At 39.2% G+C, this 26,965-nt stretch overlaps 1 protein-coding gene across 4 annotated transcripts in view; it reads left to right on the top strand.

Annotated features, from left to right (window-relative positions):
* ide (insulin degrading enzyme) overlaps positions 1–25,554 on the top strand; it is an 86,118-nt gene extending 60,564 nt beyond the window's left edge. For all 4 annotated transcript variants that reach the window (XM_062976148.1, XM_062976147.1, XM_062976149.1 and 1 more), the window contains exons 16-25: positions 643–753; positions 1,891–2,011; positions 5,382–5,473; positions 9,431–9,542; positions 10,377–10,544; positions 15,508–15,780; positions 16,838–16,899; positions 18,461–18,533; positions 18,847–18,914; positions 21,227–25,554. In XM_062976148.1, the coding sequence (XP_062832218.1) occupies positions 643–753; positions 1,891–2,011; positions 5,382–5,473; positions 9,431–9,542; positions 10,377–10,544; positions 15,508–15,780; positions 16,838–16,899; positions 18,461–18,533; positions 18,847–18,914; positions 21,227–21,322 (1,176 nt within the window). In that variant the 3' untranslated portion in view covers positions 21,323–25,554. The remainder of the gene's footprint in view (positions 1–642; positions 754–1,890; positions 2,012–5,381; positions 5,474–9,430; positions 9,543–10,376; positions 10,545–15,507; positions 15,781–16,837; positions 16,900–18,460; positions 18,534–18,846; positions 18,915–21,226) is intronic.
* The last annotated feature ends 1,411 nt before the right edge of the window (positions 25,555–26,965 follow it).

Below are 26,965 nucleotides of genomic sequence, written 5' to 3'. Positions count from 1 at the left end.
GAAAAAGACAGAAGGATGCAGTAAAGCAGGGTTCATGGAATATTAAATTGGTATGCATTACGCAGAAGCAGTACTTCAGAGTGAGTGCATGAGATGGTTAATCCAGTTATGCAATAACTTTAGGAAGCTGTCATCTTGATGTCCCAACAGTTTTGTGATATCCTACTTCTCTTCATAAAAATATTATAAACTCTTTTGCTTTAGAAACTGGAATGGAAATGTTTCTTACTATATTTGCTCTAGATTTTGAAATCTAAGGATACCCTTATTTTTTATTTGGAACAATAATTACAATATTTCTGGGTTATCTTTTTTTAAATTCTAATGAGGACTTGCCTTATTGCCTTATGTGATGAACAGTGCTTTCTTTGCTTTGCAGTGTAGAATGATGCTTGCTCTGTACTATAATTTCACTTCCACAGTGGTTACGTTTGGTACCAGTTTAGCCCCATGAGTAAGTAAGAATATTAGTGAAACTTCAGGAATTTAATGCAACTGATGGAAAACATTAAGATTTCTGTTAAAGTGGAGGAAAACCTTTCCTGATGTTAGGAAATGGCTTTTCACTGCCCGGAGATCTGTAATTTATTTGAAAGGAATGTTTCAAGTATATAGAACAACTTACTTATTCTCTTCATTTAGCTATCTGTGAAGGGTTACAATGACAAGCAGCATATCCTACTGAAGAAGATTGTTGAGAAAATGGCCACCTTTGAGATTGATGAAAAAAGATTTGAAATTATCAAGGAGGCGGTAAGCCATCAAACACTTTGCTTTGAAACTAAAATCAAACCAGAAAGCATACTGTTCTGTTCAAATTAGGGAAGACACTATACATGAGTTTAAACTTCTCAGTGAGTTTTTGTTGTCCTGCTCGGTGACTGTTGACTGGTCACACCGATTGTACTACTGGAAATTGGTTTGTTGAGTATTGTTTTGATTGAGTTTTTGCTACTATTTTATATTCTACTGTTTTATCTAATTGTGTTTTATCTCAATTGTTATATTTTACCGTGTTCTTATTTTAATTCTGTTTTTGCTCTAATTGATTGCTTGTATTGTTTTTAGTGTTTTGTGGGCAATTTGCCCCAAATATAAGGCACCCCGAGTCCCTTCAGGGAGATGGTACCAGGATATAAGAATAAAGTTATTATATTAATATTATCATTGATCTCTTTATGAATCAAATTATTTGAAATGAAGTTGTCTCCATGAGATAAATAGATTTAACTTGTAGAAACATCAGTTTCAGTTTATTTACTCATTATAAACAGGTTGTTTTGGATCCTGACATTGCTATTCTCTATAGAGGTGGGGCAAGCAATTTGATTTTTCTCTGAAGCCTTTTTTGCTCACCCCAGAAATCTGTCTGAGAAGCTATGGGACGGGGATCCCATAATTTTGCCAGTGAGATTATTATGCTGAGCTCTTCTGCAAATGGAAAGGACCCTCCGAATCTTAACATACAACATTATGTGAACATGAAATATCCTCTCATGTTGGTAGCAGCTTTTCTATCTGCAGCTCTGACCTTCTGAAATCATCTGTTCAGTCTTTGCAGATGTATTCCTCCCTAGCCCTTCAGACATTTGGGAACAGAATGCAAGATCATACATTTGACTTTGCTTCTCATTCATATTTTTACTGTTTTATCTGTGCTAGCACTAACCACAGCTCTTAGTTAGCAACAGCTTTTAGTTAGCTATGCTAACTAATTTCAAATCCTGGTTTCAGAAATCAACTACAAGGAGCCTGGTCACCTGTTTTAATATCTTTTTGCTTTTATTTGTGTTTGTCTTTTGAATTTAAAAGTGAAGAATGTGAAGGGAATCAGCACTTTGCACAAGTTCAGTTTTTAACTATTTTTTATTTTTGTTCTAACATTGATAGTATATGCGATCACTTAACAACTTCCGAGCTGAACAGCCCCACCAGCATGCCATGTATTACCTTCGGCTATTAATGACAGAAGTTGCCTGGACCAAAGATGAACTAAAAGAAGCCTTAGATGGTAAGCTTTTACTGAGTGTGAGCATCTTTTATTTCTAATTGCTATCTCCAAGCAGAGCTAGAAAACCTGCCTTAAACCCCAGAGAATTGCTGATGGTTAGTGTAGCAATTTTGAATTGATGGTCCAACTTATTATAGTGCAAATTATGAAGGTCCTAGAGCAATCCTTCATCAATAACGATACCAGAGCTCAGCTAAATGCCTTTTAACTTGCTGGCGTCATATAAATTATTATGCAGCCTTGCATTTCATCCCATGCCCTCGTCCCATGGTTATAGCCTTGCACTTATTCCCATCCCCTTGCCCTATTGTTTACAGCCTGGCCATGTTTACATTAACCACCATTAATAGGTGAGCTCTGTTTTAATCTGAGTTTTAATCTGAGTTTTAACTTGTTGTTTACATGCTTATATGTTTTATTCAATTGTATTTTATATTGTGTTTATTTTATGTTCTGCTTTTAGGCACCTTGTGCCTAGTGTAAGCCACCTTGAGTCCCTTTGGGGAAATGGTGGCAGGATACAAGAACAAAGTTGTTGTTGTTTGTGTTGTTGTTGTTGTTGTTGTTATTGTTATAGAGGTTTATTTCTTTTCAGCCATGAGTACAATTGGCTTAGTGTTACCATTTCATAGAGGGCTTGAAACTTTTCAATAATTGACTTGCTGATGGTTGGAAAAGCTGCCAGAATTCGTTTCTCTGTACTAGAGATTTATCCTCCAGATTTAGGCTATAGATAATCCTTAATGATGATTTTTAAGGAAAGATAAGAGTAACTAAACATTAAACATTTAAAACAAGCCATTGAATAAGTTTAGCGAATTCATCAAAATAAGATACCTAAATGACAGATGCGAAAATAGTTTAGTCCCAAAAACTTTAATTAACATCAGCAGAAGCTAGGATGTCTAAGATCCTGTGCTTTCCAAAGGATTCTCAGATGGGAACTTTGATTAAAGCCCCAAATGTATGTAGCTAAAACTGGGGCAGGGATGTATGTGACTCAAAAAACTTGCTACTAGAGTCCCTCACCAACCAGGTGTAAGTTAGGCTCTTGTGGATTTCCATTCAGCCAACTTTGTAATGGCATTCATCCATGATCTAACTCATTTGTGGCTGCTTGGGAACTTTAGGACAAGTTTGACAGAGGTGTCAAACTTGTGGCCCTCTGCTGTTTGGACCTCCAACTCCCAGAAGCCCTAGCCAGCTTGTTCAGTGGCTAGGAAACAAAGTCCAAAACACAAGCTTGACACCGCGGCTCTAAGAGAAAGGGATTTCCTAGTTTTGGAGTTGCCGTTTTCAAAGAACAGTTTTCCATCAGCTTGTGTTCGTGTGGGATACTCTCCTTCCTGCATACACCATGGTCAGTCCCTTCAACAGGGTGCCTAAGCTCTCTGTATAGTACAGTAGAGTCTCACTTATCCAATGTTCTGTATTATCCAATGCAGTCTGCCTTTTAGTAGTTAGTGTTTTTGTAGTCAATTTTTCAATACATTGTAAAGTTTTAGTGCTAAATTCGTAAATATAGCTATTACTACGTAATGTTACTGTCATGCCACGAGGAGGCAAAACATTACCTGCTGCCCTATCCCTTTAAGATTCTAAAGGGGCGGAGCTTAGTCTTGGCTCCTGCCAGCCTGAAATGGCAGTTATTTTTTGTTAGTCAGATTTTGTCAGTTGGTGAAGCACTGGAAGGAAGTATAGGAAGCGAAAGGAGCACAAAAATTCACGTCACGTCGGAACTGTACCCAGATTAGATTAAAAAGCCATACACTACAGCAATAGAGAAAGTCATGACAACATTGTATTAGTCACCTCAAAGCTACAAAGAATCCAGTCATGACAAGATTTCTTTCCTCACAATAGACTTCATAGTGGCAACAAGAGGAAAAGACATCCATTTTGTCTATTAATAAAATATTTTGTTTCACCAACTACAGTCTCCGATCTGTCCTTCATGCTATGGTTCCTTTCCAGTTCATTTAGTTAAGCATGGAGGCAGAACAGTTACCGTGTATTGAACTACTTTTTCTGTCGATTGGTTATAAAACATGTTTTGGTGCTTAATTTGTAAAATCATAATGTAATTTGATGTTTAATAGGCGTCTCCTGAATCCCTCATTATCCAACATTTTTGCTTATCCAATGTTCTGCCAGCCCGTTTATGTTGGATGAGTGAGACGCTACTGTACTTTCATAAGATTAGAGGGCTACTCAGGGACCCTATATTTGATGCTGCTGGTATTTTCAGGATGAAACAAGTTCTAGTGGGATGGCCTTAGAATGAGACAATAGACAAATGTGGGTGCCGATCCCTGATGTTTCTCCCCAATCTCTGATATTTTCCCCAATCAGTTCTAAAATTGAAGATGCATTTGTCTTTTGACTCATCTTTGTTGCTCTCCCTGACACCAACACAATAATAAATGCGTAGGCAAATCACACATAGGTTAGGGTATACAGATATTCCTGAATTGGAAGGTGAAAGATAGGACTGTAAAGTACAGGGGCAGATGTCTTATCTCTACCCCTCCTCCTCTTCTCATTTGTTTTATATGCACATTGTTCTACTTGGAAGCCAGAAAAAAAACCAAGCAAACCCACACAAGCAGTGCATGTCGAGTTAAGCCGGTGTAGAATAAGGGACTTGATCAGTGTTTTTCAGGGACAGGTATAGGGTACAAAGTTGGGTGAATCAGACCAAACATAAGCCTGATTTTGCATTTGGTTTACAAAGGTGGCCATCCAGTCACCTCTGGATTACAATGCACATCTCATTGAAAGGAGTATAGTGCAAATAGTGACTAAACTGCAAGAGAGGATTTGGTAACTGCTAAGATGTAACTGGACATAAAAGATGGTAGCTCTAGCTAGCACACAGAAAGGCACGCACACAGAGTTTAATTCCAAAATGACCACTTGCCTTTAAGTCTGCCTTTAGAAATAATTGCTGCCAAGATGATTGACATAGCTTCCCAGAGAAAGATAAATCCCATGTTCTTTATGTAGTTAACAGCTTAAGCTTTATCTTCAGCCACCACCTGAATGACTGTTACTATTTTTGAAAGTGGATGTGTCTTTAGCTTGATTGCAGCACAGGGTAGTCTTTACTTTCCTTTCTTTTCCTTTTTTATATGTTGGAATCTGGGTCAAACGACATATGAATTCTAAGCAAGGCAAACTGTGCAGTGAGCACAGCAATTTAGATCTTGAAACTTTTCCAAACATGAGTATTTGTGAAGAAAACACCCACTCTCTTTTGGTGATGGTTATGATTTTTTTCTGCTTAAGAAATGTGTTTCATTTTAGAATAATATACATTTTTTTAAATGGAAAACATGATTGATTTTAAATGTCAAAATATCTGTTGTAGATGTCACTCTTCCCCGCCTCAAGGCCTTTATTTCTCAGCTGTTGTCACGGTTACATATTGAAGCACTTCTCCATGGCAATATAACAAAACAGGTTAGTTTTGATGTGTTTTTCAGCTGAAACAGATTTATAATAGATACATGAACTTAAAACCAAATATTTTAGTTTCTGTATAGGCTGAGTTGCTTTTTAAATTTTCATATATTTTCAGTGGGATTTTAAAGGTTGTCTTAGATGTTTCTTCATTCTCTGTTTCTCTTTTAATATATCTCTCTAGAGAAAAATGTATAAAAATAACATGAGAAGCCCATATAGGAAAAATGGAATGTTGTCTTCTTGAACTGTAATTGGTATAGATTATATGTATCCAAAGTGGGCCTGTATTAGGGGTGCTAGAAGTGTTTTATTGCATTTTACACTCAGTTTATTTCACAGTGTCATTTTGCCTCTGATAAGTCGCCATACAAAAACCACTTCTATCACACCTCAGAATAGTTCACCTTGCTATAGACCAGGGGTCCCCAAACTAAGGCCCGGGGGCCAGATGCGGCCCTCCAAGGTAATTTACCTGGCCCCCGTCCTCATTTATAATATAATATTTTTATATCAGTTTTAATAATATAATATATTGTATATACATATAATATTGAAAAGAATATTATCATTTTATACAATATAATACTAACAATAATACCATATAATAATATTAATTATATGTTATATATTGCATATAATATTACAGTATAGTGGTATAGTTCAATATAGTATAATGCTAATATTGTGCTATGCTAATAATATAATATATTGTATGTACATACAGCTGCTCTGAGTTCCCTTCGGGTTGAGAAGGGTGGGATATAAATGTAGTAAATAAATGTAGTAAATCAATAAATAAATAATTTTCGACTTAGGCTCGCCCAAAGTCTGAAATCACTTGAAGACACACAACAACAACAACAATCCTAATTAACCTGACTATCTCATTGGCCAGAAGCAGGCCCACACTTCTTATTGAAATCCTGATAGGTTTATGTTGGTTAAAATTATTTTCATTTTTAAATATTGTATTGTTCTTTCATTGTTATTGTTTTGCACTACAAATAAGATATGTGCAGTGTGCATAGGAATTTGTTCGGTTTTTTTCCCCAAATGATAATTTGGCCCCTCAACAGTCTGAAGGATTGTGGACCGGCCCTCTGCTTTAAAAGTTTGAGGACCCCAGCTATAGACACTCAGTCAAACACAGAAGAAAGTCTTTTGAAGTTTTATTGAGCAAATGCAAATATATATCAAAGCAGGCAGTTGAAAGGTTTTTCAAAGTTGCAATAAAAGAGTCAATAGGAATCTAATTAGTTCATAAGCCATAAAAATCCATTAGTCCATAAGTCATAGCAATCCAATAATCCGTAGGTCAAAACAGTAGACAATAGATCCCAAAGAACAAATGCCCAAAGGTTACATAGATCCAGAAAACTTCTCTTAGGCATGAAGCATGAACATCCACACAGGGGAAGTGAGAATTTGCTTTGACGAAGATCTATCTGCAAACACACACTTTTAAAAGCACCCCAGAAAAGCATTTCGTTTCCCTGAAGAGGCCTCTCTCTTTCCCGCCAGCCTCACACTCCTATGGAGCTGAACTCCTTTCCATAACAACCGGTCCGCCCTAGATAATTCAAGGTCTTCGTTATCTTGCACCTGAACCGGGATTTGAGACATCTCTTGCTCGTTAATTCCCATGGGAATGTCATCCTGGCTGTTATCTGGCTTCTGGGGTCAACAGTTCATTCTGCTCAAACTGCAATTCTCGAGCCTCTGAATCAGCCTGTATTCCCATGCCATCTTCCTGCAGCCCATCTTCTGACTCAACTGGCTCTTGTATCTGAAACCCAGAATCCCCTTCTTCATCCTCACTCTGGCTATGCTGTGGCTGAGTCACAACAACTTCTTATTGATTAAAAAACCATTTAACATAGCAGGCTTTTGACTTGGGCTGGGTCTACACTGCCAAATAATGCAGTTTTGGAATGCAGTTTTACTGCATTGAACTGAATTATATGAATCTACCGTGTTTCCCTGAAAATAAGAAGTGTCTATTAATTTCTGCTTCCAAAGATACACTAGATCTTATTTTCAGGGGATGTCTTATTTTGCTCCCCTCTGCTCCACTGAGGAAGGCGCCTGCAGCGCAAAGGAGAAGGAGGGAGGGCCTGTGCCTTTCCCTCCTCCTTCCTCAGTGGAGGGGAAGGGAGCCGTCGCCACTGAGGAAGGAGAAGGCGATGGAAGGTGAAGGGGGTCTTTTCCTTTGCCTTCCTGGGCGGAGGAGGGAGCCGTCACCGCTGAAGAAGGCGAAGTTGGTCTTCACCTTCCTGGGCGAAGAAGGGAGCCATTGCCCCCGAGGAAAGCGAAGCCGCACATGCCTTCCTTTGTGGCAGTGGATCCCTCCTCCTAGGTCTTACTTTCGGGGGATGTTTTATTTTTGGGAAAACACGGTATACTGCCATATAATGCAGTCCAACGCAGTTATAGTGTATTATGTAGTAGTGTAGATGAGGTCCTGGAAAAAGTGTGGGGTGGGGGTGCTGATTGGCTACAACTTCCAGAATATTTCTATGAGATATTCATTGAAAAACTATAGCAAATGTGCTGCAGGATTTCCCACAAAAACAATTTTTTGCAGTTTAATGAAAATTTTCCATGTGTTTATGACATAACCATTTAGGAAATGACATTTATAATCCAGGAACAAAAATCAGGTTATATAGTGCAATCCTCATTACCATTATCTTAATCTTCTCCAACCTGTTTATCTCCTTCTTCAAATGAGATGCCCAGAACTCAAGTTGAGGCCTAACCAGCACAAAATATACCAGGATTATTACTTCCCTTGACTTGGAAATAATGCATCTATTACATTAGGCTAAAATAGTATTTGCCTCCTTTCCTGCAGCATCACATTGTTGGTGTGTGTTCTATTTATGATCAACAATAATCTTTTGAGAACCTCAGACAGATGGCTATGTATAAGATTAATAAGATTCTGAGTGATAATAGAATAGCTAGTGAAACCAAGGGAAATGATTACATGCTTGGTCATACTGAGTTTTAAATATTCAATAGTATTCCTGTACCTTCATATTACATAAAGAGAATTCAAGGATGGGGGTTCATGTGTGAGAATGGGAAAGTGGTGGAACTGGGGGGAAATACTTGCATTTTTATTGTGGAATATCAAAAATTGTATGTTTCTGTGTGTGCGTGTGTGTGTATATATATATATTCCACAATAAAGGAAGAAAGAGGGAAAAACAATAATCTCACATATAGTATTTCTATATTTCAGAGAGCACATCAGTATTTTGGGATGCAGTTTGCTTGACTACAGGTTAACTAGGGGATTATTGACTATAAATCCTATTTTGCAATCCATATACTTTACCAAGATTTCTGCTTCCATATGGAAGCTCACAGTTCTCTTTTTTTTGGGGGGGGGGGGGAGTCTGGGCTTTTGGAAGATTTTTTCATAAGTTTCCTGTTGTTGTTCTTCCATGGGGTTCTTTGCGATTCCACTTTCTTCAAGAACTCTCACCCTCGCTGGGTTTCTTTTTCCTATGGCATGTCTTGCCATGGGATCTCACCCAGTAATTCCCTGAACCTGGTTAAAATCAACTTTCCTGAAATCCAAGGTCCATGTCTTCTTATCTCTGTTCCACAGTTGCAACTTACACAGTCACTTCCCCTTAAAGTATGTATTTCTGGTGACCAACTCTTTCATATTAGTTAGAATCATTTCATTATATAATATGCCCATTATCAACTTAACAAAGAAAGACTTTAAAAGATTGCATGTCAGATCCATGCACTTAAATTCTCAAAATAATATATCTTTATACAGATAATGCAACTAGTTGCATTCATATGAACAGGAGTCACCCTATTACCATGTAGAATAAAAACTGTGCCGTATTCTTGCCTGTTACAATTCTATGCATTCCCAAATGGAAAATTATCAGGGGGTGAATAATGTCTGCAACAATTTTTTTTCTTTAGGCTGCGCTAGGAATGATGCAGATGGTTGAAGACACTCTCATTGAGCATGCTCACACAAAACCCCTGCTTCCCAGTCAGCTAGTACGATACAGAGAAGTGCAGCTGCCTGACAGTAAGTTGTCCTTCTAGATGTAAGCTCATTTAAAAGTGAGATTCACGCTGCATGGAACTTGAAAAAAAACCTGAGGACAAATATCCTTTCAATCACCTCTAATTTGTTTTTAGAAACTGTGGCATGGTTTCAGTGGTACACTACAGAACTCTTCAGAATCAATGCCAATGTGATTGGTTTGCAAAACTAACACATCTTTTTGTACCATTAGATCGGGGGGGAAACCCTGGCTTGTTGAATACAATGTGGAATAATTATGCAAATGAAATATTTAATTCTCAGTACTTAACTTTCAAATACATGTTCAGAATTTATTCACAGTTTTGCAGTGTGGGATAGTAAAACCAATAGAAAAGTTGTGAGCTACAGATTGACAGATTGCATACTGCTTTGGGGATATTTACTAATTTACATACTGGAAGCACTGTTTACCCAAACCCTCTTTGGCATTGTTTCAGAACACATACTCACTTGATCTACTGATATAGTTGAAAGGCAATGTCCTCTGCTTATGGAAAATCCACATTGCTAAACTTGGGTCCTCATCCATGACTTGCACATGCCATATATATGTAATGCTCAATTCCAAGATAGAGGCTCTTCAGCTATTTCGGGCTGAAGATTCTGAGCATCTCTGATAGAACCTGTAGCCAATGTCTTTGCCAGTTGGAGTTTCTTGTTGCTAACATTCAGAACATCTGGAGAATTAAACTCTGAGAACCATTCACCTAGAGTGCATTGTTTCACATTCAACTCATATTTTGTTTATTTAACGACTGACTCTTTTGGCTCTCTTCCAAAATGACCTTTTGTATGTTTCCCATGTTTTTGTAGGAGGTTGGTTCGTCTATCAACAGAGGAATGAAGTTCATAATAATTGCGGCATAGAAATATATTATCAAACAGATATGCAAAGCACCTCAGAGAATATGTTTTTGGAACTTTTCTGTCAGATTATCTCAGAGCCTTGCTTCAATACCCTGCGGACTAAGGAGCAGTTAGGTGAGCATTTGGTTCTCTGTCTTTTTGCAATTCAGTATACAGTCAACTGTCTGCTTTTGTGGGATTTAGAGGATGCAGGACCCCCCACCAAAGTCAGAAAACTGTGAATATCCCTAAGCTGTCCAAACACACACAGTAAAGTACCTGTATTTATGGGGTGACTGTACACAGCCACATGTGTGTTACCTGAGCCCTCTCTTGCTTAGGCAGATGGGTGGGAAGGGGATGGCATGGCAGTGTTGTAGCATTGAGAGTTAATAGTGTTAGTCTACTGGGCAAACAGATGAGTACCACCAGTCCCTTCCCATTACCTTATCCTATCTCCCGCTGCCATTCTTCCCACTTCAGCTCTCTCTTCCTTCCTTCCCCCAACCTTCCCAAAAACCTGCCCACCACCTTTTATCCCTTCTCATGCTTCCTTGTCCCATTCTCTTTCCATGCTCGAGCAAATTAATGTATGAAGGAATGCAAATATCTATAATCTATTATCACCCTTCCTGTCCCAATTCCCTTCATCTATCTGCCCACCCAAGTGCACGAGCAAATGCAAATGCTCTTCTACCCTCATGTTCACCTTCTTGTCCCCTCCCCTACCAAGCAAGTGAAGGCAGATGGGAACACACAAAATGTATTTTTCGTTCGTAAACTTTGTTGTGCTAGGCTTGGTCTCAGTTGTAAACCGCCCCCGAGTCCCTTCGGGGAAATGGTGGTGGCATATAAAAATAGTGATTCCCAAAGTAGGCGCTACCTCCCCCTGGTGGGCGCTGCAATGATCCAGGGGGGCGGGTCCAGGGGAGGGGCGGGGAGGGGCTACTTCCCAAGTGCCGGAGAAAGGGCTGAGAATCTATACCTCTTCTGAGGAGCCTGTTAGGACACAGAGGGCGGAGCTAGGGAAGGGGGCAGGGCCTCTTTCCAAGAGCCCGAGACAGGGCTGAGCCTCTCCTGAGAGGCCTTTTAGAACTAAAGGGTGGGGCTAGGGATGGGGCCTCTTCCCAAGAGCCTCTGTATACCTCCCCTGAGGCGTTTGTTAGAACACGGGGCGGGGTATAGAGGTTCAGCCCCATCAGGCACTTGGGAAGAGGCCCCTCCCCTCCTCTAGCCCCACCCCCTCCTCTAGCCCCGCCCCCTGTGTCCTGGCAGGCGCCACAGGACAGGGATAGAAGCTCAGCCCTGCCTCAGAGCTCATAACTCTGCCCATCCCAGTCCTGGCTGCCCATTTGTGGCCCCGCCCACCTCCCCCTCCCAGTCCTGCATCTTGGACTAGGGGAGAGGTTCAGCCCCGTCCTCTTGAGCAGGAGCCATGCCCACCCCTCTAAGCCACACACCCCTTTCCAGGGGGCACTGAGTAATATTTTTTCTGGAAAGGGGGCAGTAGGCCAAATAAGTTTGGGAACCACTGTATTATATTATGAACACACCTTCCCCATGCCATCCCCTTCTCACTTGCCCAAGTGAATGAGCAAGAGAATGCATGCACACACATTTCTCATGCTCCCCTGTCCCCATCTTCATCCTTCTGCCTGCCCAAGTGAGTAAGTGAGGGAATGCAACATACATACCCTCCCTGCTCTCACTCCTATCCCCTTCCCCTCTGAGACATGTGGGAAGGAATGCATGCACACCCACTCTCCTCTCATCTCTTCCCTTCCCATCCACTCCCCCTACTTGAATGAGTGACCACATACACATATCCACCGAACAGCATCCCTGTCCCATCCCTTTATCCCTACCTGAGTGAATGTATGCGCCCACCCTCCCTCCTCATACTCCCTTTTCCCATCTTCTTCCCCTCTACCCAAGCGAGCCAATGTGCGAGAAACATGCGTGCATACCCTCCCTATTCATGCTCCCCTGTTCCGACCCAATAATAATAAATATAATAATAATGTTTATTTGTATCCTGCCCCCTCTCCCCAGAGGACTTGGGGTGGCTTACAACATAATAATACAGTACAATAAGTGCAATACAGAAAAATACATAGGATGGGATAAACAATTAATAACACATCCTTACCACCTGCCTGATCCAGTAAGTGAGTGAACACCAAAGCATGCATGCACCTTCTCTCATCAAGCTATATATCCAAATTCCCTCCACCACATGTGAAGGATTGCACTCATGCACCCTTCTTCCTCATGCTTCTTTGTCCCATTCCCTTCCTCCCCTCCTGAGTATGCACATGAGGGAGTACACCTCTCCTTGCATTTGAGTCCCCTTTTCTCTCTTCTTGTACAAGTGAATGCACAGGAGAACACACATGCACACTTTCTCTCTTTGCACTCACCCATCTCGGCCCCTTTCGCCCTTCTCAAGTAAGTGTATGAGGGAAAGTACATGCACATCTTCCCCCATATGTTTTCCATTCTGTTCCCTTCCCCACCAGTCCAGCTAAGTGAGGGAATGCATGTGTACACCTTTCACAGTCTTTTATTCCCCCCCCCCCGCCTGCCTGAGCAAGCAAGAGAATTACACATGCACCTTCCATTCTCATGCCCCTCTGTCCCAACCCTTCTCCCACCCATCTGTGATTATTTTATTTATTTATTTATTTATTTATTTACAGTATTTATATTCCGCCCTTCTCACCCTGAAGGGGACTCGGGGCGGATCAGATTATATACATATAGAACCGAGACAGAGACAGACACAGAGGCAATTTAACCTTCTCCTGAGGGGATATTCAATTCTGGCCACAGGGGGAGCAGCTGCTTCATAATCCAGTGTGATGGAACTTCCTCATTCCAACATCGTAAATTAGTTAAATTTGCCTCCCCACTTTATAAGTGGTACCTTATTTCCTACTTGATAGATGCAACTATTTTTCTGGTTGCTAGGTCAGCAACGAGCAGGGGCTATTTTTTATTTTTTTAATTGATGGGTGCTCACCCCGCCACTGTCTGGCCTCGAACTCATGGGAGCATGTAAAGTATATGGCTAGTTGCTTTCCTTCCAGTGATCAAAGATTTGAACTCTCACTAAGCCTGGTCTAACTGAACATAGCTCAAAATGGACATCAGTGTTAATCAAAGTCTCAGTTGGCAGACTTTTTGTTTCAGTTTTATAGGCAGAATCGTAGTTGTACTCAATGCTCTGATTCAGGATGACTAAACAATAATGAGATACATCGAGTGTTCCTAATTCCCCATTGCTAACAAGCTGAAACTTAATCCAGACAAGACTGATGTCCTTCGGGTCAGTTGCTGGACCGATCCAGGTATAGGGTGGCTACCTGTGCTCAGTGGGATTACATTCCCCCTGAGGACACATATCTGCAATCTGGGGGTCAGCGTTGACACTTGATGCTCAGGTGTTGGTGGTGGCCAAGAGGGCCTTTCCACAGTTAAAACTTGTGCACCAGCTGCAACTATACCTCGAGAAATCTGACTTGGCCATGGTGGTTCATGCTTTGGTTACATCTAGACTGGATTACTCCAGTGCGCTTTACGTGGGGCTGCCTTTGAAGACAGCCCGGAAACTGCAGTTGGTGCAAAGATCAGTGGCCAGGTTGTTAACAGGAGCTAGCTACAGGGAGCGCACGCCTCTTCTGAAGCAGCTCCACTGGCTGCCGATAATTTTCCGGCCCCAATCAAATCGCAGGTTTGCCCTCAACAGCTCGGGTCCTGCTTATCTTCGCGACTGTATCTCCCCCTACAAACTAGCACGGGTTCTTAGATCTTCTGGGGAGGCCCTTCTCTCGCTCCTGCCTCCGTCACAAACACGATTGGTGGGGACGAACTTCTGCCAACCTAGAAGTTCGAAAACATGCAAATGTGAGTAGATCAATAGGTACCGCTCTGGCAGGAAGGTAACAGTGCTCCATTCAGTCATGCTGGCCACATGACCTTAGAGGTGTCTACAGACAATGCCGGCTCTTCGGCTTAGAAATGGAGATGAGCACTAACCCCCAGAGTTGGACACGACTGGACTTAACGTCAGGGGAAACCTTTACCTTTACCTAATGTATTTTATGATGTTTTATTTTACTGCTCAACTGTTTTAATTGTATTGTTGTTGTGTTTTTAATTTTTATCTCTGACTTCTGCAAATTGATTTGTTGTTTAGATTCCTTTGATGCTTCATACTATATAATTTGAACACACGTCTTATATAATGTTTTGAATACTTAAAGTTATGCAGTTGAAGTGCTTGAATTCTCTGTTTTTCACATTACGTTAGATAAAAATAGCAGCCTCTTTAACAGCATGGCGTAATATTCCTTTGTGTAAATAGTTTAAAAACAAACAAACGAAATAGTCAAATGTTATTTATATGCTACTCACACGTCATTAAAAACAATAATATTAATAATAAGAACCCAGCTTACAGCTCTGCATCAATTATATAGTTATGTAGTTTACTGTAATTGGAAGGAGTGAGACATGTCAAACTATGTCTTTTCTCACCAGTTACTAACATTTTCAGTCAGGATTATTTGAAGAGGCCAGTAATATAAAAGATTTTGACTGCCAGGAGGCTTTAGATGGAAACCCTATGGAGTAATAGGTCAGAAGTGTGATGACTGTGGATTCCCATTACTTATTTTTAGAGCTCTTCCCATACAATAAAAAACAGATTAAAATATTAAAGGGGAAATGTAGCTAGCATAGCAGGTTAGTCTAAATGACCTTCTCCCTACTTCACTCTTAAGTATGTCACAGTGATGGGCCTTACTCTATGTATCTTTCTATCTACCAAGCTCTCTTCTCCTCAGGAGAAATGGGGACCTTGCATTGCTCCTAACATTTTCAGCAGACAATATGTGCGGGCTAGAACTGTACTAGTCATGACAACTATACACCTGGTATAAAACCATTAAAGGATTAATGATCATGTTAGAACTCAATATGAATTTACACAGTTTAAGAAAAGTAATAAAAACATCTTTTTTCCTTCTATTAAAAGCAGATGCTTTTGATGAGAGATAAGTTATGAATTGACTCAATTTGCTTATATTTTTTCAAGGGTACATTGTGTTCAGTGGTCCACGAAGAGCTAATGGTATCCAAGGACTGCGATTTATCATCCAGTCAGAAAAGCCTCCACACTATTTGGAGAGCAGGGTTGAAGCTTTCTTGAAAACCATGGAGAAATGTGTAGGAGAGATGTCAGAAGAAGCATTTCAAAAGCATATCCAGGCTTTAGCAATTCGTCGCCTTGACAAACCAAAGAAACTGTCTGCCGAGTGTGCAAAATACTGGGGAGAAATAATTTCTCAGCAATATAACTTTGACAGAGGTAAGAAGAAGATGACTAAACTCCACCATGACTAGAATAGTAAAATTGTGACAGAGGTAACAATTAGACTCATCTAAAATGGCTATGATAAATAATAAAATAATGCTCAATTTTTCACATCCAAATCTTGAAGAATTTTTATTTTTAGACTACAGCCGAGAGATTCTAAGAGGTATAATCCAAAAAGACATTTCTTCCAAAGTCTGGAAGCTTGGCATGTATTTTTAGAACACATTTTATAATAATTACACTATGTAACAAAATTTGAAAAAAAATCTGTTCCTCATTTGAAAATATTATTTCCTGTTTAATTGTGCAGTATTTACTTTGAAAGCAGTTTTTTATACTCCAGACACTTTTGTTTTTGTGGCTTCCACAAACTAAGTTGAAGTGGTTAGACTATGAGATAATGAATGATAAACTATGGCAAAATGTGCTGTAGGATGTCCCACAAAAACAAAGTTTTTGCAGTTTAATAATTTTTTTCCCATGTTTTTATGATAGAACCAATTAGTAAACGGCATTTATAACCCAGGAACAAAAATCGTGTTACATAGTGTTATCTGGTGCTATAGAAAGAGACAGCATGGTCAATGGTTTAAGTGCTGGAGTAGAACACAGAGACCCGGGTTCAAATCCCTGCTTGGCCATGGAAACCTAGTGGAAGGTTTTGAACAAGTCACATATTCTCAATCTCAGAGGAAGACAATTTCTGCCAAGAACCTGCCCTCCACCTTGGGATTGCCATAAATCAAATGACTTGAAGGCATAAAATAATAAATATAATACAGTACTTCATATTTTTGAAAGAGAGAATTATGCAATTCAGATATCCCAGGGTTGCTTTATCCCTTTCTTTCCACAGGCTATGAAACAGAGGCTTGATGGAAATTTAGCACTACTAATCCCTTAGCCATGGTTAAGGACTGGGTCCAAGAAATACATTTATCATTCAGGATAACAATATTTTCAGTGGCAAACATGTGTTGAGATTTTACAGCTTTTTAAAACTATGAAAGCAATACATAACTATGAATTTTTCACCATTGTTGTCCAGATAACATTGAAGTGGCATTTCTCAAAACTCTTACAAAGGATAACATAATGCACTTTTATAAGGTAAGTTGATCACAGTATTTCCAATTAATTTATTGAGAAATGTCTAGAGATTTTTTTAAGAAAGTTAAGATAAATTACATTATAAAATATACAACAAAACATATCAATTTGGTAAAGTCTTTGATTATTTAAGCTCATCTGGATTTCTGGATGATACTACCCAGTTTCCTCAGCTGTTCCTCCTAGGGCTTGGTTTCCAAACAATTAATCATTTTGGTCCCACTCCTCTGGACACATTCAACTTGTCAATAAATTGTGGTGCCTAGAACTGGACACAGTTTTCCACATGAGGTCTGACCAAACCAGAATAGAGTGGGACTATGACGTCCCTTGATCTTGACACTAATTGATGCAGCCTAGAATCGTATTGGCTTTTTTTAGCTGCTGCATCACTCTGTTAACTCATGTTCAATTTGTGGTCTACTAACGTTTGTATTGCACCTTTAAAACTTGCCTAGTGTAGAGTGTTAGGTGCTTTAAGTCCTCATGGGGGGGAAAGCAGGGTATAAATAAAGATAAAGAAAAATAATAAAAATAAATACTGATACTTCTAGATCCCTTTCATATGTACTATTTTCAAGCCAGATGTCTCCCATCATCTACCTTGGCATTTCATTTTTATTGCCAAAGTGTACTGTCTGTTAAAATTCTGAGTAGTGAAGAGCCAATTGGGATCAGGTGCTATATAATCTACTGGGTGGAAGTCATTAAACTGAAGCTGGATGTTAGTACGTGTCTGTGGATTTATGGTTCTTGGGTCTAGGTACTGGATAAGATGCCTGCCTTTAATGGGGTTGCACTTCTCCTGAAGAAGCAGGTGCATAGTTTGGGAGTGCTCTAGAATCCACCTTTGTTGCTGAAAGTCAACCATGGCTTGAAAGTGCTTGGTGCAAGCGTAAGCTTGTCTACTATGCACTGGTAACTTCTTGATTAAACTACTGCAAGGCATTCTTTGCAGGGCTACCTTTGAAGAGAACTCAGAAAATGCAGTTACTACAAATTATGGCAACTAGACTGCCAACTGGAACACCATAAGGAAATTATATGACACCAGTTTTAAAGAAAATGTACTGACTGCCAGTATGCTTCAACTAGAAATCAAATTGCTGCTGATAACATTTAAAGATCTAAATGGCTTTGGTGCTTGGAAGGAGCATCTCTCCTGGTATATTCCTGTCCTTCTCTGGGTCACACCAGTAGGGAGACTGCATTGTGGCAGGACATGGGAGAAGGCCTTCTCTCCTCTGGCTCCCTGGTTATGGAGTACCTTCCCCTCGGAGGACCAGTCGACAACAGTGCTGGTCTTACTTTGGTGCTAAGACAAAAAGCCTAATCAGTTTTATCCAGTTTGTACATATGCTGTGGTTGGCCTTACTTTTAATTATTTAAACCATTTTAAGTGATAAATAATTTCATATTTCTTTCATATAAAATTATTGCTATTGTTATTTTTATATATTTTTCTACACTATGCTGTGATTCTCAGATATAGCGTGGAATATAAATACTGACATAAATAAATGGTCTCTTGAAGTAATTGGCCATGTTCTTTTCCCCGCAGGATTTGTTGGCAATAGACGCTCCAAGAAGGCATAAAGTATCTGTACATGTATTAGCAAGGGAGATGGATTCATGTAAGTATTTACGGCAATTATTTTCTTTCCAGAAATCTCTGTTCAATTCTATCCAGAAGAGCTGTTTAGAATGTAGAGCAAGCATACTGTCCCACAAAACTAAATTCTGGAAGGATTTTATGACCTCTAGTGGATGGGTAGAAGTATATTTATGCATAGAAGGAGGATAGTTAATGTTTAGAAAAGTTTTGAAGATTTCCAAAAATGCAAAAAGTACCTTCAGTTCTTTACATTGAATGGTCCATGCAGAGTGTGTATGTGTTACTGGAATATTTTATCAGATTTAGATGTGGTTGTTGTTGTTATTGAATAGGTCCTGTTGTGGGAGAATTTCCATGCCAAAACGATGTAAACCTGGCACCAGCACCAGCACTGCCACAGGTAAAAAGAATTTGTTTTTCATAATAATTCATTAAAAATGGTCAATGCCTAAGATACTGTCCGACATGGGTTATGAGCATGTTTGCAGATATAGGGGTTGTGCTTTTAGATGTGTTTATAGAGTTCAGAGTTCATGTCTTAAAGCCAGAAAGGTTGCATAGGCCACAACAGTGGGAACTACCTTGCTTCTGGGACTTTTTGTTGTCAGTCTTTTGCTTTATTTGTGCTGATTTGCCACTATGAGAACCAGCCTTCAGAGGGTCTTGAAATAATTGACTATAATATAAATGCTATTTTCTGATGATTTTTCCAAACATTGAATCTCAGTATAATTAGACGGTTGTGTCTTAGTTTGGTCACTGTCTTTAAACTCCAGCCTTTGTCTGAGAACCAATTTTTACCATTGTATTCTATCACCAAATGGCAGATTTTGTCAAAAAGCTCAAATGTTACTTACTTCTTAGAACTGCTTAGCTGACATACTCCCTTCTAAATACTTGGTGGCTTGATGCAAATTTATCCTCATGAGCTAGTATTATCTCCTGTGAACCATTTGGAAATTATCTAACCGTATGTATTTCATTATACTTGGCCACAGTGGTCCTTGCTCTCGTTACATCCCGTTTAGACTACTGCAACGCACTTTATGTGGGGCTGCCTTTGAAGACTGTTCGGAAGCTTCAGTTAGTCCAACGGGAGGCTGCCAGGTTAATAACTGGAGCGGCGTTCAGGGAGCGTACTACTCCTCTGTTATGCCAGCTCCACTGGCTGCCGATTAGCTACCGAGCACAATTCAAGATGCTGGCTTTCGCCTATAAAGCTCTAAACGGTTCCGGTCCAGCTTATCTGTCCGAACGTGTCTCCCGCTACGACCCACCTCGAAGCTTAAGATAATCAGATGAGGCCCTGCTCACGGTCCCGTCAGCCTCACAGGTGTGGCTGGCAGGGACGAGAAACAGGGCTTTTTCAGTAGTGGCTCCCCGCCTATGGAACGACCTCCCCAGTGAAGTCAGGCAGACTCCCTCCCTCCTATCCTTCCGTAGGAAGGTTAAAACTTGGTTGTGGGGCCACGCTTTTGAATAATAATTGGCAGCATTAATTATTATCATGTACGCTGGAACTCAATCGACAGTTTTTTGAACTGAACACGCCTACCTGTATTTTATAATGTATTTTATGAATACTGATGTAAGATCATAATAATAATTTTTAACTGATTTATATTGCACTGTATAATTTTTATATATGCGTTTTATTGTAAGCTGCCCTGAGTCCCCTGTTGGGTGAGAAGGGCGGGATATAAATATTGTAATAAATAAATAAATATATTGAAGCAGTTTATTGTAGCTTTTCTAAAACAGCTGTTGCTGTAACCGGTTGAAAACTCAGCTTCGTAATTTCTCATCTTTCTCATCACAGGAACATTGACTTTAAAGCAGGGCTGTCTGAAGCAAAGGCCTACAAATATTATTGGACTGCCACTCCCAGCATCCTCCACTCTTAGGATATGATTTATTATTATTATTATTATTATTATTATTATTATTATTATTATTATTATCATCATCATCATCTTTATTTATACCCTGCCACCATGTCCTTGAAGGGACTCAGGGCGGCTCACAAAGCACTCCAAGTGCCGCATATAAACAACAATAGATAAGTATATATACACAGTGACATAACTATAAAAATAACAACACACATAACATCCCAACTAATAAAATTGTAAGAATTGTAAAAATTATAAAATTTCCTAAAATGCAGTAGAACTTGTGAATAATGCTGGCTATCTACAGTAGCAAATCAGAGTATAGAGTGACACAATCAATGGATCATCGAGCTGACCATAGATTACACAGGGTCAAAGGCTAGTGTAAAGAGATCCATGTTTTTAAACTCACCCAAAAGGCTTAAAGAGTGGGGGCGAATCTAATTTCTTTAATGAGGATATTCCAGAGCTGGGGAGCCACTACCAAGAAGGTCCTCCTCTCATCCCCACCAACCATATTTGAGATGGTGATGGGACCAAGAGAAGGGCCTCCCCAGCCGATTCATAGAAGGAAATGTAGTGTCGAAGATAGGCTGGACCCTAGAAGTTGCAATCCAGCAATGGTTAGAGAGCCCGCCTTTGATCAGTCCTGCTTTAAAGTGAGATTTCTTGTTTAGTTTAGATTCACAGCCCACATTTTGATTCTCCAAATTTCAGATATGGTCGCTTTTCATTTGGTTTTAAAAATGAGTGTGCCACTATGCATATTCATGTGTGTGCTGCATTCTCAGTGTATCTTTCTTGAAATGTTTATTTGCAGCCAGACGTGATTCAGAATATGACGGAGTTCAAACGCAGTCTACCCCTCTTCCCTCTGGTGAAACCTCATATCAATTTCATGGCTGCAAAACTGTGAAGACATGCTGGGCGAAGAACTGGAAGTGGATCATTCTTGTGTGACTGCAGTGGGTTTTCATAATGAGCAAGCTTCTTAAATTGTTATTCGGACAAACTGTCCAATATGAGAGTCCCTGATTCCTTCTAAGTTCATTCAGCATAAATGGTGTGATAAGGATCCAGCAAATTAGGCAAATAGGCCGTAGTCATATGTCATGTTTATTGTAGAGCCTCTCTTGGAGACCCAAATCAAATGGTATATTCAAAGGTCTGTGTAGGTATGGTATATTTAACAATAGTGTGGCCCTTCAACAATTTTGTTTGCAAAATGGAAAATGAAGAAGTGTTCTGAACAGGCTGGTTTTACTTTAAAGGCTCTTACTTTTCCTACAAATGGTCATTAAGATTAAACATTTGGGGAGTTTATTTTATTGGATGTGGAAAAACAAAGCATTATTAAAAGACACATAGTGATATTTTTAATGAGAGAGCATGGAATGGAATTTTTATTTTAAAAAAATGATCCTCAGATGCAACCAAGTACTTTGGTTCTGCAAAAAATCTGATGAAATTAGTAAAATGCCAACAGATGTCTTCAATATAAGAGGAATTGATAGGATATACTTCTAATCTTTATACACAATTGAGGATGTTTTATATTCAGACTAGTAAAATGCTGGAAACACTTGGGTAGCCATCTTTTTCTTACTAAGAGTTATCTTCTGTTATAGCCCTTGCATTTTCTCAGGGTTACTCAGATAATCGCGAATAATATTTCTTTTTATTTACATAAATGGATTGTTTTTCTTCCAATTGTTCATGTACTGATTTAGATCTCTTTTGGGCTGATCTCACTTTATTCAGAATGAGTAACCTGCCAAAATGTGGCAGTGGATTTTAAGAGATATTTAAACTGTGGACATGAGACATACTTCCATGCTGGTAGATACAACTGAGATCTTAGCATTTGTCACCAAAACACAGCTATGCCTGAATCCCAGAGCTGCATCATTTCCATGTCCGGCACTAGTTATACTTCTTACAACATCAGAATAATGGTCCCACAAAGTATAGCACCTAAATGCATCATAATCCTCATCTACTGTTCTTTTTAAAATCTTGATGAAAGTTTTCAAGGTATACAGACATCTGTTTCAGCCTTCAGTACTAAAAATGAGGAAGACAATGTACAACTACATTGTTAAATCATGTCAGCAATTACATATTACAATAATGATACAACATGAAATAGAACCATAATTTTTTTTAATCACTGACTTAATGCTTAGCCGTTGTCATCTTCTAAAACTTCATGTATCCAAAATGCCAGTCATAGCACAAAATGGCAGCCGATTCAGGATACAAAACAGCAGACTTAATGGCAATTGTTTTCTTGGAATACAGCACAACTAAAAAAGCTTTGTATGCAAAATTTTAAAAATTAAAATAATAACATAGGTTTCAATCTCTTTTTTTCAGTTTTCAGTCTATATTGAATGACAGCTATGCCACTAAAAGCACATAGAAAATGATCAGGTGCTGACAAGTTCATCAGAATTATTTGGGGGAGAAAAACACTTACTGATGTAGCATTTTTTCCCCAGATATTTACTCTCCTTAAGTTCATTACATATATTCAAAGGTCCAGACATTCAAAACAGGAGGATCCATCAGGAAAAAAAACAAAACATGATGGATTTCTAGACCCAGCTTGCCTTTCTAAGAGAAATTGTGCCTCTTTTGAAGTCTGACCTGTGTAGTACTTACTGTATACAGTGCATTGATTACCACCTTTGTCTAATCTGGCTGTATTATGGTGGTTTTGGTTGTCCCACCCACTCATCTCATCATGCATTGTTTGCCTTGTTAATTCACAGAAGAAGAATGTCATCTTCCTGAAAATAGCAGAGATGTGATGCCCAAGTAGGAAATAAACAGCCACACTTAGGACACAGACTTGACCTGTTTTATCTTGTAGTAGAAAATGTTACATCGCTGCTTGATTTCACCCTGTTAAGTTTGAAAACCTCTCCCAGCTCTTACAGCAAGAAGAGGGCTATTGAAAGACAGAACTAGGCCAAGATTTCTCCAGGGTTTGTCTATGTGTATGTGTGTGTGCTGCTGAAGGTCAGCCTTTCATGCCTCACAAGTTCAGTATTCATTATGGCTGTCTTTATGGTAAAGAGGTTATCTGATGGGTAACAGGCTTTTTTCAACAACAACAAAAATATTTTGACAGTATGCTGAGCAATGGATGGACGTCTTCACCCATTGACAAGTGACATAATGTATTGAAATTGCCACGCACTCCATGGATTTGTACTCTGAATTTGGATGCTGTCGTATGATTACGTTGCGATGTTTAAATAAACATGTAGTTTTATTTATGGGAACGCAAGTCTTGGCAGGAGAATCAGGGATTAATCATGCGAGTATTGTTCACATGTCAAATCAAAGGATTGGTGCTGAGGAGGGAATCTGCTGAAAAATTATACTGCACCAAGCAAGGAAGAGTGATACAGAAGCAGTGCTTAGAAACTGTTGATATGAAGACTGTACCAAGAAACTTTTGATTCATCTCTGAAAGGACAATTTGTCACAAATAGATCCAGTCATTTTTAAAAGTCACTCCAATCTTTCTTTAGTGGAGGTGTGAGAATCGGTGACCTTCCAGAGGTAATAGTTTGGACTCTAGCTGCTGACACGTCCTTCATTCCGCCCTCATGACCAAAAGTCAGGATTGATGGGAATGATATTCTAGTGATTTCTGGAGTTCTGTAGGTTCCTCGCCCCTGTTCAGGAGAACATTCAAAGTCCTGATGCTGTCAGCTTTTGTGAAAATGTTTTTTGTGGAGAAAATGTTTTTTTTTTTCTCAAAACAATGTTCCAAAACAATGATTACAGAATTATTCAGGATCTTTTAATGGAGGACCGGAATAAATTCATTGGAAAACATGTTGTTTTACAATGATGTTACCATCTGTTAGCAAAAAAACCCCAATCACCATGTCTTTACATATGAAATCTTATCAGAGTTAACTTTACAATTGTATTCTCTTTCTCCCAAATGTTCAGCAGATTTTTTTTTATTTTGTGTGTCTCCTTGCTTTGTTCAAAATAACCTTTATAGCTGTTTTTAATGAGAGAACTGGAATGCACATTTCAAAATTTTGAGATTTGATATTTCAGTAAATAGAGTAGTCAAGAACTATGAGCAACTGATAGAGCAAATCAGTTTATGAAATAAAAGATAATTCTTAATTTATTCAAGTAACTCAACACTGAGTTTATATTATAACTTGCACAATCACATCAGATGATTCCAGCGCAGGAGAAAACATTTTATATTGCAAGCATAAACCACATAGCAGGTAACTGGTTTTCAATTAGATTGGCAGACTTTTAAAGTGATTTTTCAATTTGCAGAAAATAAATGTTTGCCAGCCTAATATTAAATATTGGTGCTAGGATTATAAGATAACACAGACAATGCTTCCTTCTTTGTGATGGCACATTCGCATTGTATGCACCGAATAGTCATATTTGTTCTTCTGAAGAAATGATGAGTGTGGAACCTGGGCCCTAGAGATGGCCGTACAGACATGCAAAAAAAAAAAAAAAAAAGCCCTGTGGATGCACACAATGTTTGCTGAAGTGGCAGGCATTTAGTGCTGAATAGGATGCTACTCTGAAAGGCGAGATATCTTTTTGGGAAGGACCAGGAGGAGGAGCGCTGAAGAGGTCCCAATATGCTGACATCACTTTCCCTGTGATCTCTTTCCTCCCACATTTTTACTGCCTGTATTCCATACGTTAATGGAGTGCCCTTGATAAACCATCAATAATACGATAAGCCTTATTTAAAAAATACCATGAATTCAGCATGTCCATGTGCTAGGAACATTATGTGTCTATTAGCAATATTCAGTTTCTTTTTTTTAAGTGTTCTCCAGCATTTTATAGTTTGAGTTTGGTAGAACAATGCAGTTTGATAACTCAGGCATATCAGTGGATTCTCTTCAGTAGATCCAAAGCTGCAGTGTCAACAAGCAATAATAGACTACCTAGAGTACACTGTAATTCCATTTTAGTGCTTGTTAACAACGTTTGTGTAACCAACCATCAATTATGACTAGATTACTGTAATTTTTGCAAGTGCTATTTTGAGCAGTTGATGTGGAATTGGGTGCATGTTGACATAGTATGGCGGGGTGTTTGTCATACTCTTGACAATAAACAATCTGAATACAACCTTTGGGGTCTTTCCCATTGATTCGAGTTTTTCCCGTGTTAAACTGTAGTAGTCATGACTGCCAGGCTCCAGATGTCTATAGAAGATGATGATTTTAAATGATGCTGCTGACACATTTGATATGTCCATGGATCCTAGGGGGCTGAATTGTCCTTACAGGAAATAGAGGAAGACTTGAATAAAAGTTACAGACTTTTACATTAAAAGAAATAAGAAGAAAGGGGGAAACATCATGTTCAAAGCAAAATGCCTTTTTCAAAAGTAAGGAGCAAAAGTTTTAGGAAAATAAAAGTTTTTAAAAAACCACACACGAAAACGTAGTTAGAACATTATTTGAAGTTTTTCAACTTACAGCAAAACCCAAAAAATCACACACAATAGCTGGAGAACTTGTATTACCTGTTTTAAAAAAACATGGTTTCTACATTAACAGGAAAACTGCCAAGGACCTTTACTTAATACTTTTGTCAAAAGAAGAGAATTGATAGTTTGGCAGCCAATTCCAAGACACAATTATTAGAAACAATTTGTCTCCCTATTTTGCTCTCCAACTAGATGAAAGTACAGGGATAACAAATAGTGACATTAGATTCAAAGCAGTGTGTTCCATAAATGTTTCCTTGTTCCTGATGTAAGCAAAAACTGGATTAGTGATCCATTTTCACTTAATGTGTATGAACTAGAGTGGCTTACAGCAGCGAAGGAAAACAAGCTCATAAAAGTATACACAGATGGTGCTCTGAAACTGTCGTTCAAAGGGATAGTCTCTCAAATTTCTGGGCTCGCAAGCAGATTTTCCAGAACCATCGAAGAAGTTTATGAAAGCATTGATGCTTTTTGTAATGACATGATTTTGTGAAAAATCATTCTCTGCTCTTGTTTATCTCTAAAATAAGAATAGAAACAGTTTGAAACACAAGAGTCAGAAAAGAGTACAAGTTTCAGCTATTAATCCAGATATAAGAAAGCTTTATTGCACAAAGAAAGCAAATCAGCATTGAAGCAAGACTGTTACCATCCCATTCCCAGTCTGCCTCTTGTTACATACTCATTCCCTACTACTGACGGGAAAACCCACTGATAACTGCACCATGTTCCCATCACCAACCTGTTGCCATGCGTCTTTTCACTTTAGTGCCAGCATCCCAGACTTACTTACTTAGGCGATCACTCGTAGTTTGAGGATGATGGTTCTCCATTTCTGTTATCTTGGGGATGGATCCGTAGATGGCTGAAGAGACCTATTCTTGATCTGCATGTTCTCCCACAGTGAGGACATCGGTTTCCAGGTGGAAGGCGGTCTCGGTCAGGGTTGGCTTGACGGGCCTTCCTCTTGGCACGTTTCTCCCTTAAGCCCTCCATTCATGCCTCTTCGAACTCCGCAGCACTGCTGGTCACAGCTGACTTCCA

Source organism: Anolis carolinensis, chromosome 3 (assembly GCF_035594765.1).
Source record: "Anolis carolinensis isolate JA03-04 chromosome 3, rAnoCar3.1.pri, whole genome shotgun sequence".
Classification (NCBI taxonomy): Eukaryota; Metazoa; Chordata; class Lepidosauria; order Squamata; family Dactyloidae; genus Anolis; species Anolis carolinensis.
Note: the sequence above shows the minus strand (reverse complement) of the source record. Positions and strands in the feature narration are given on the sequence as shown.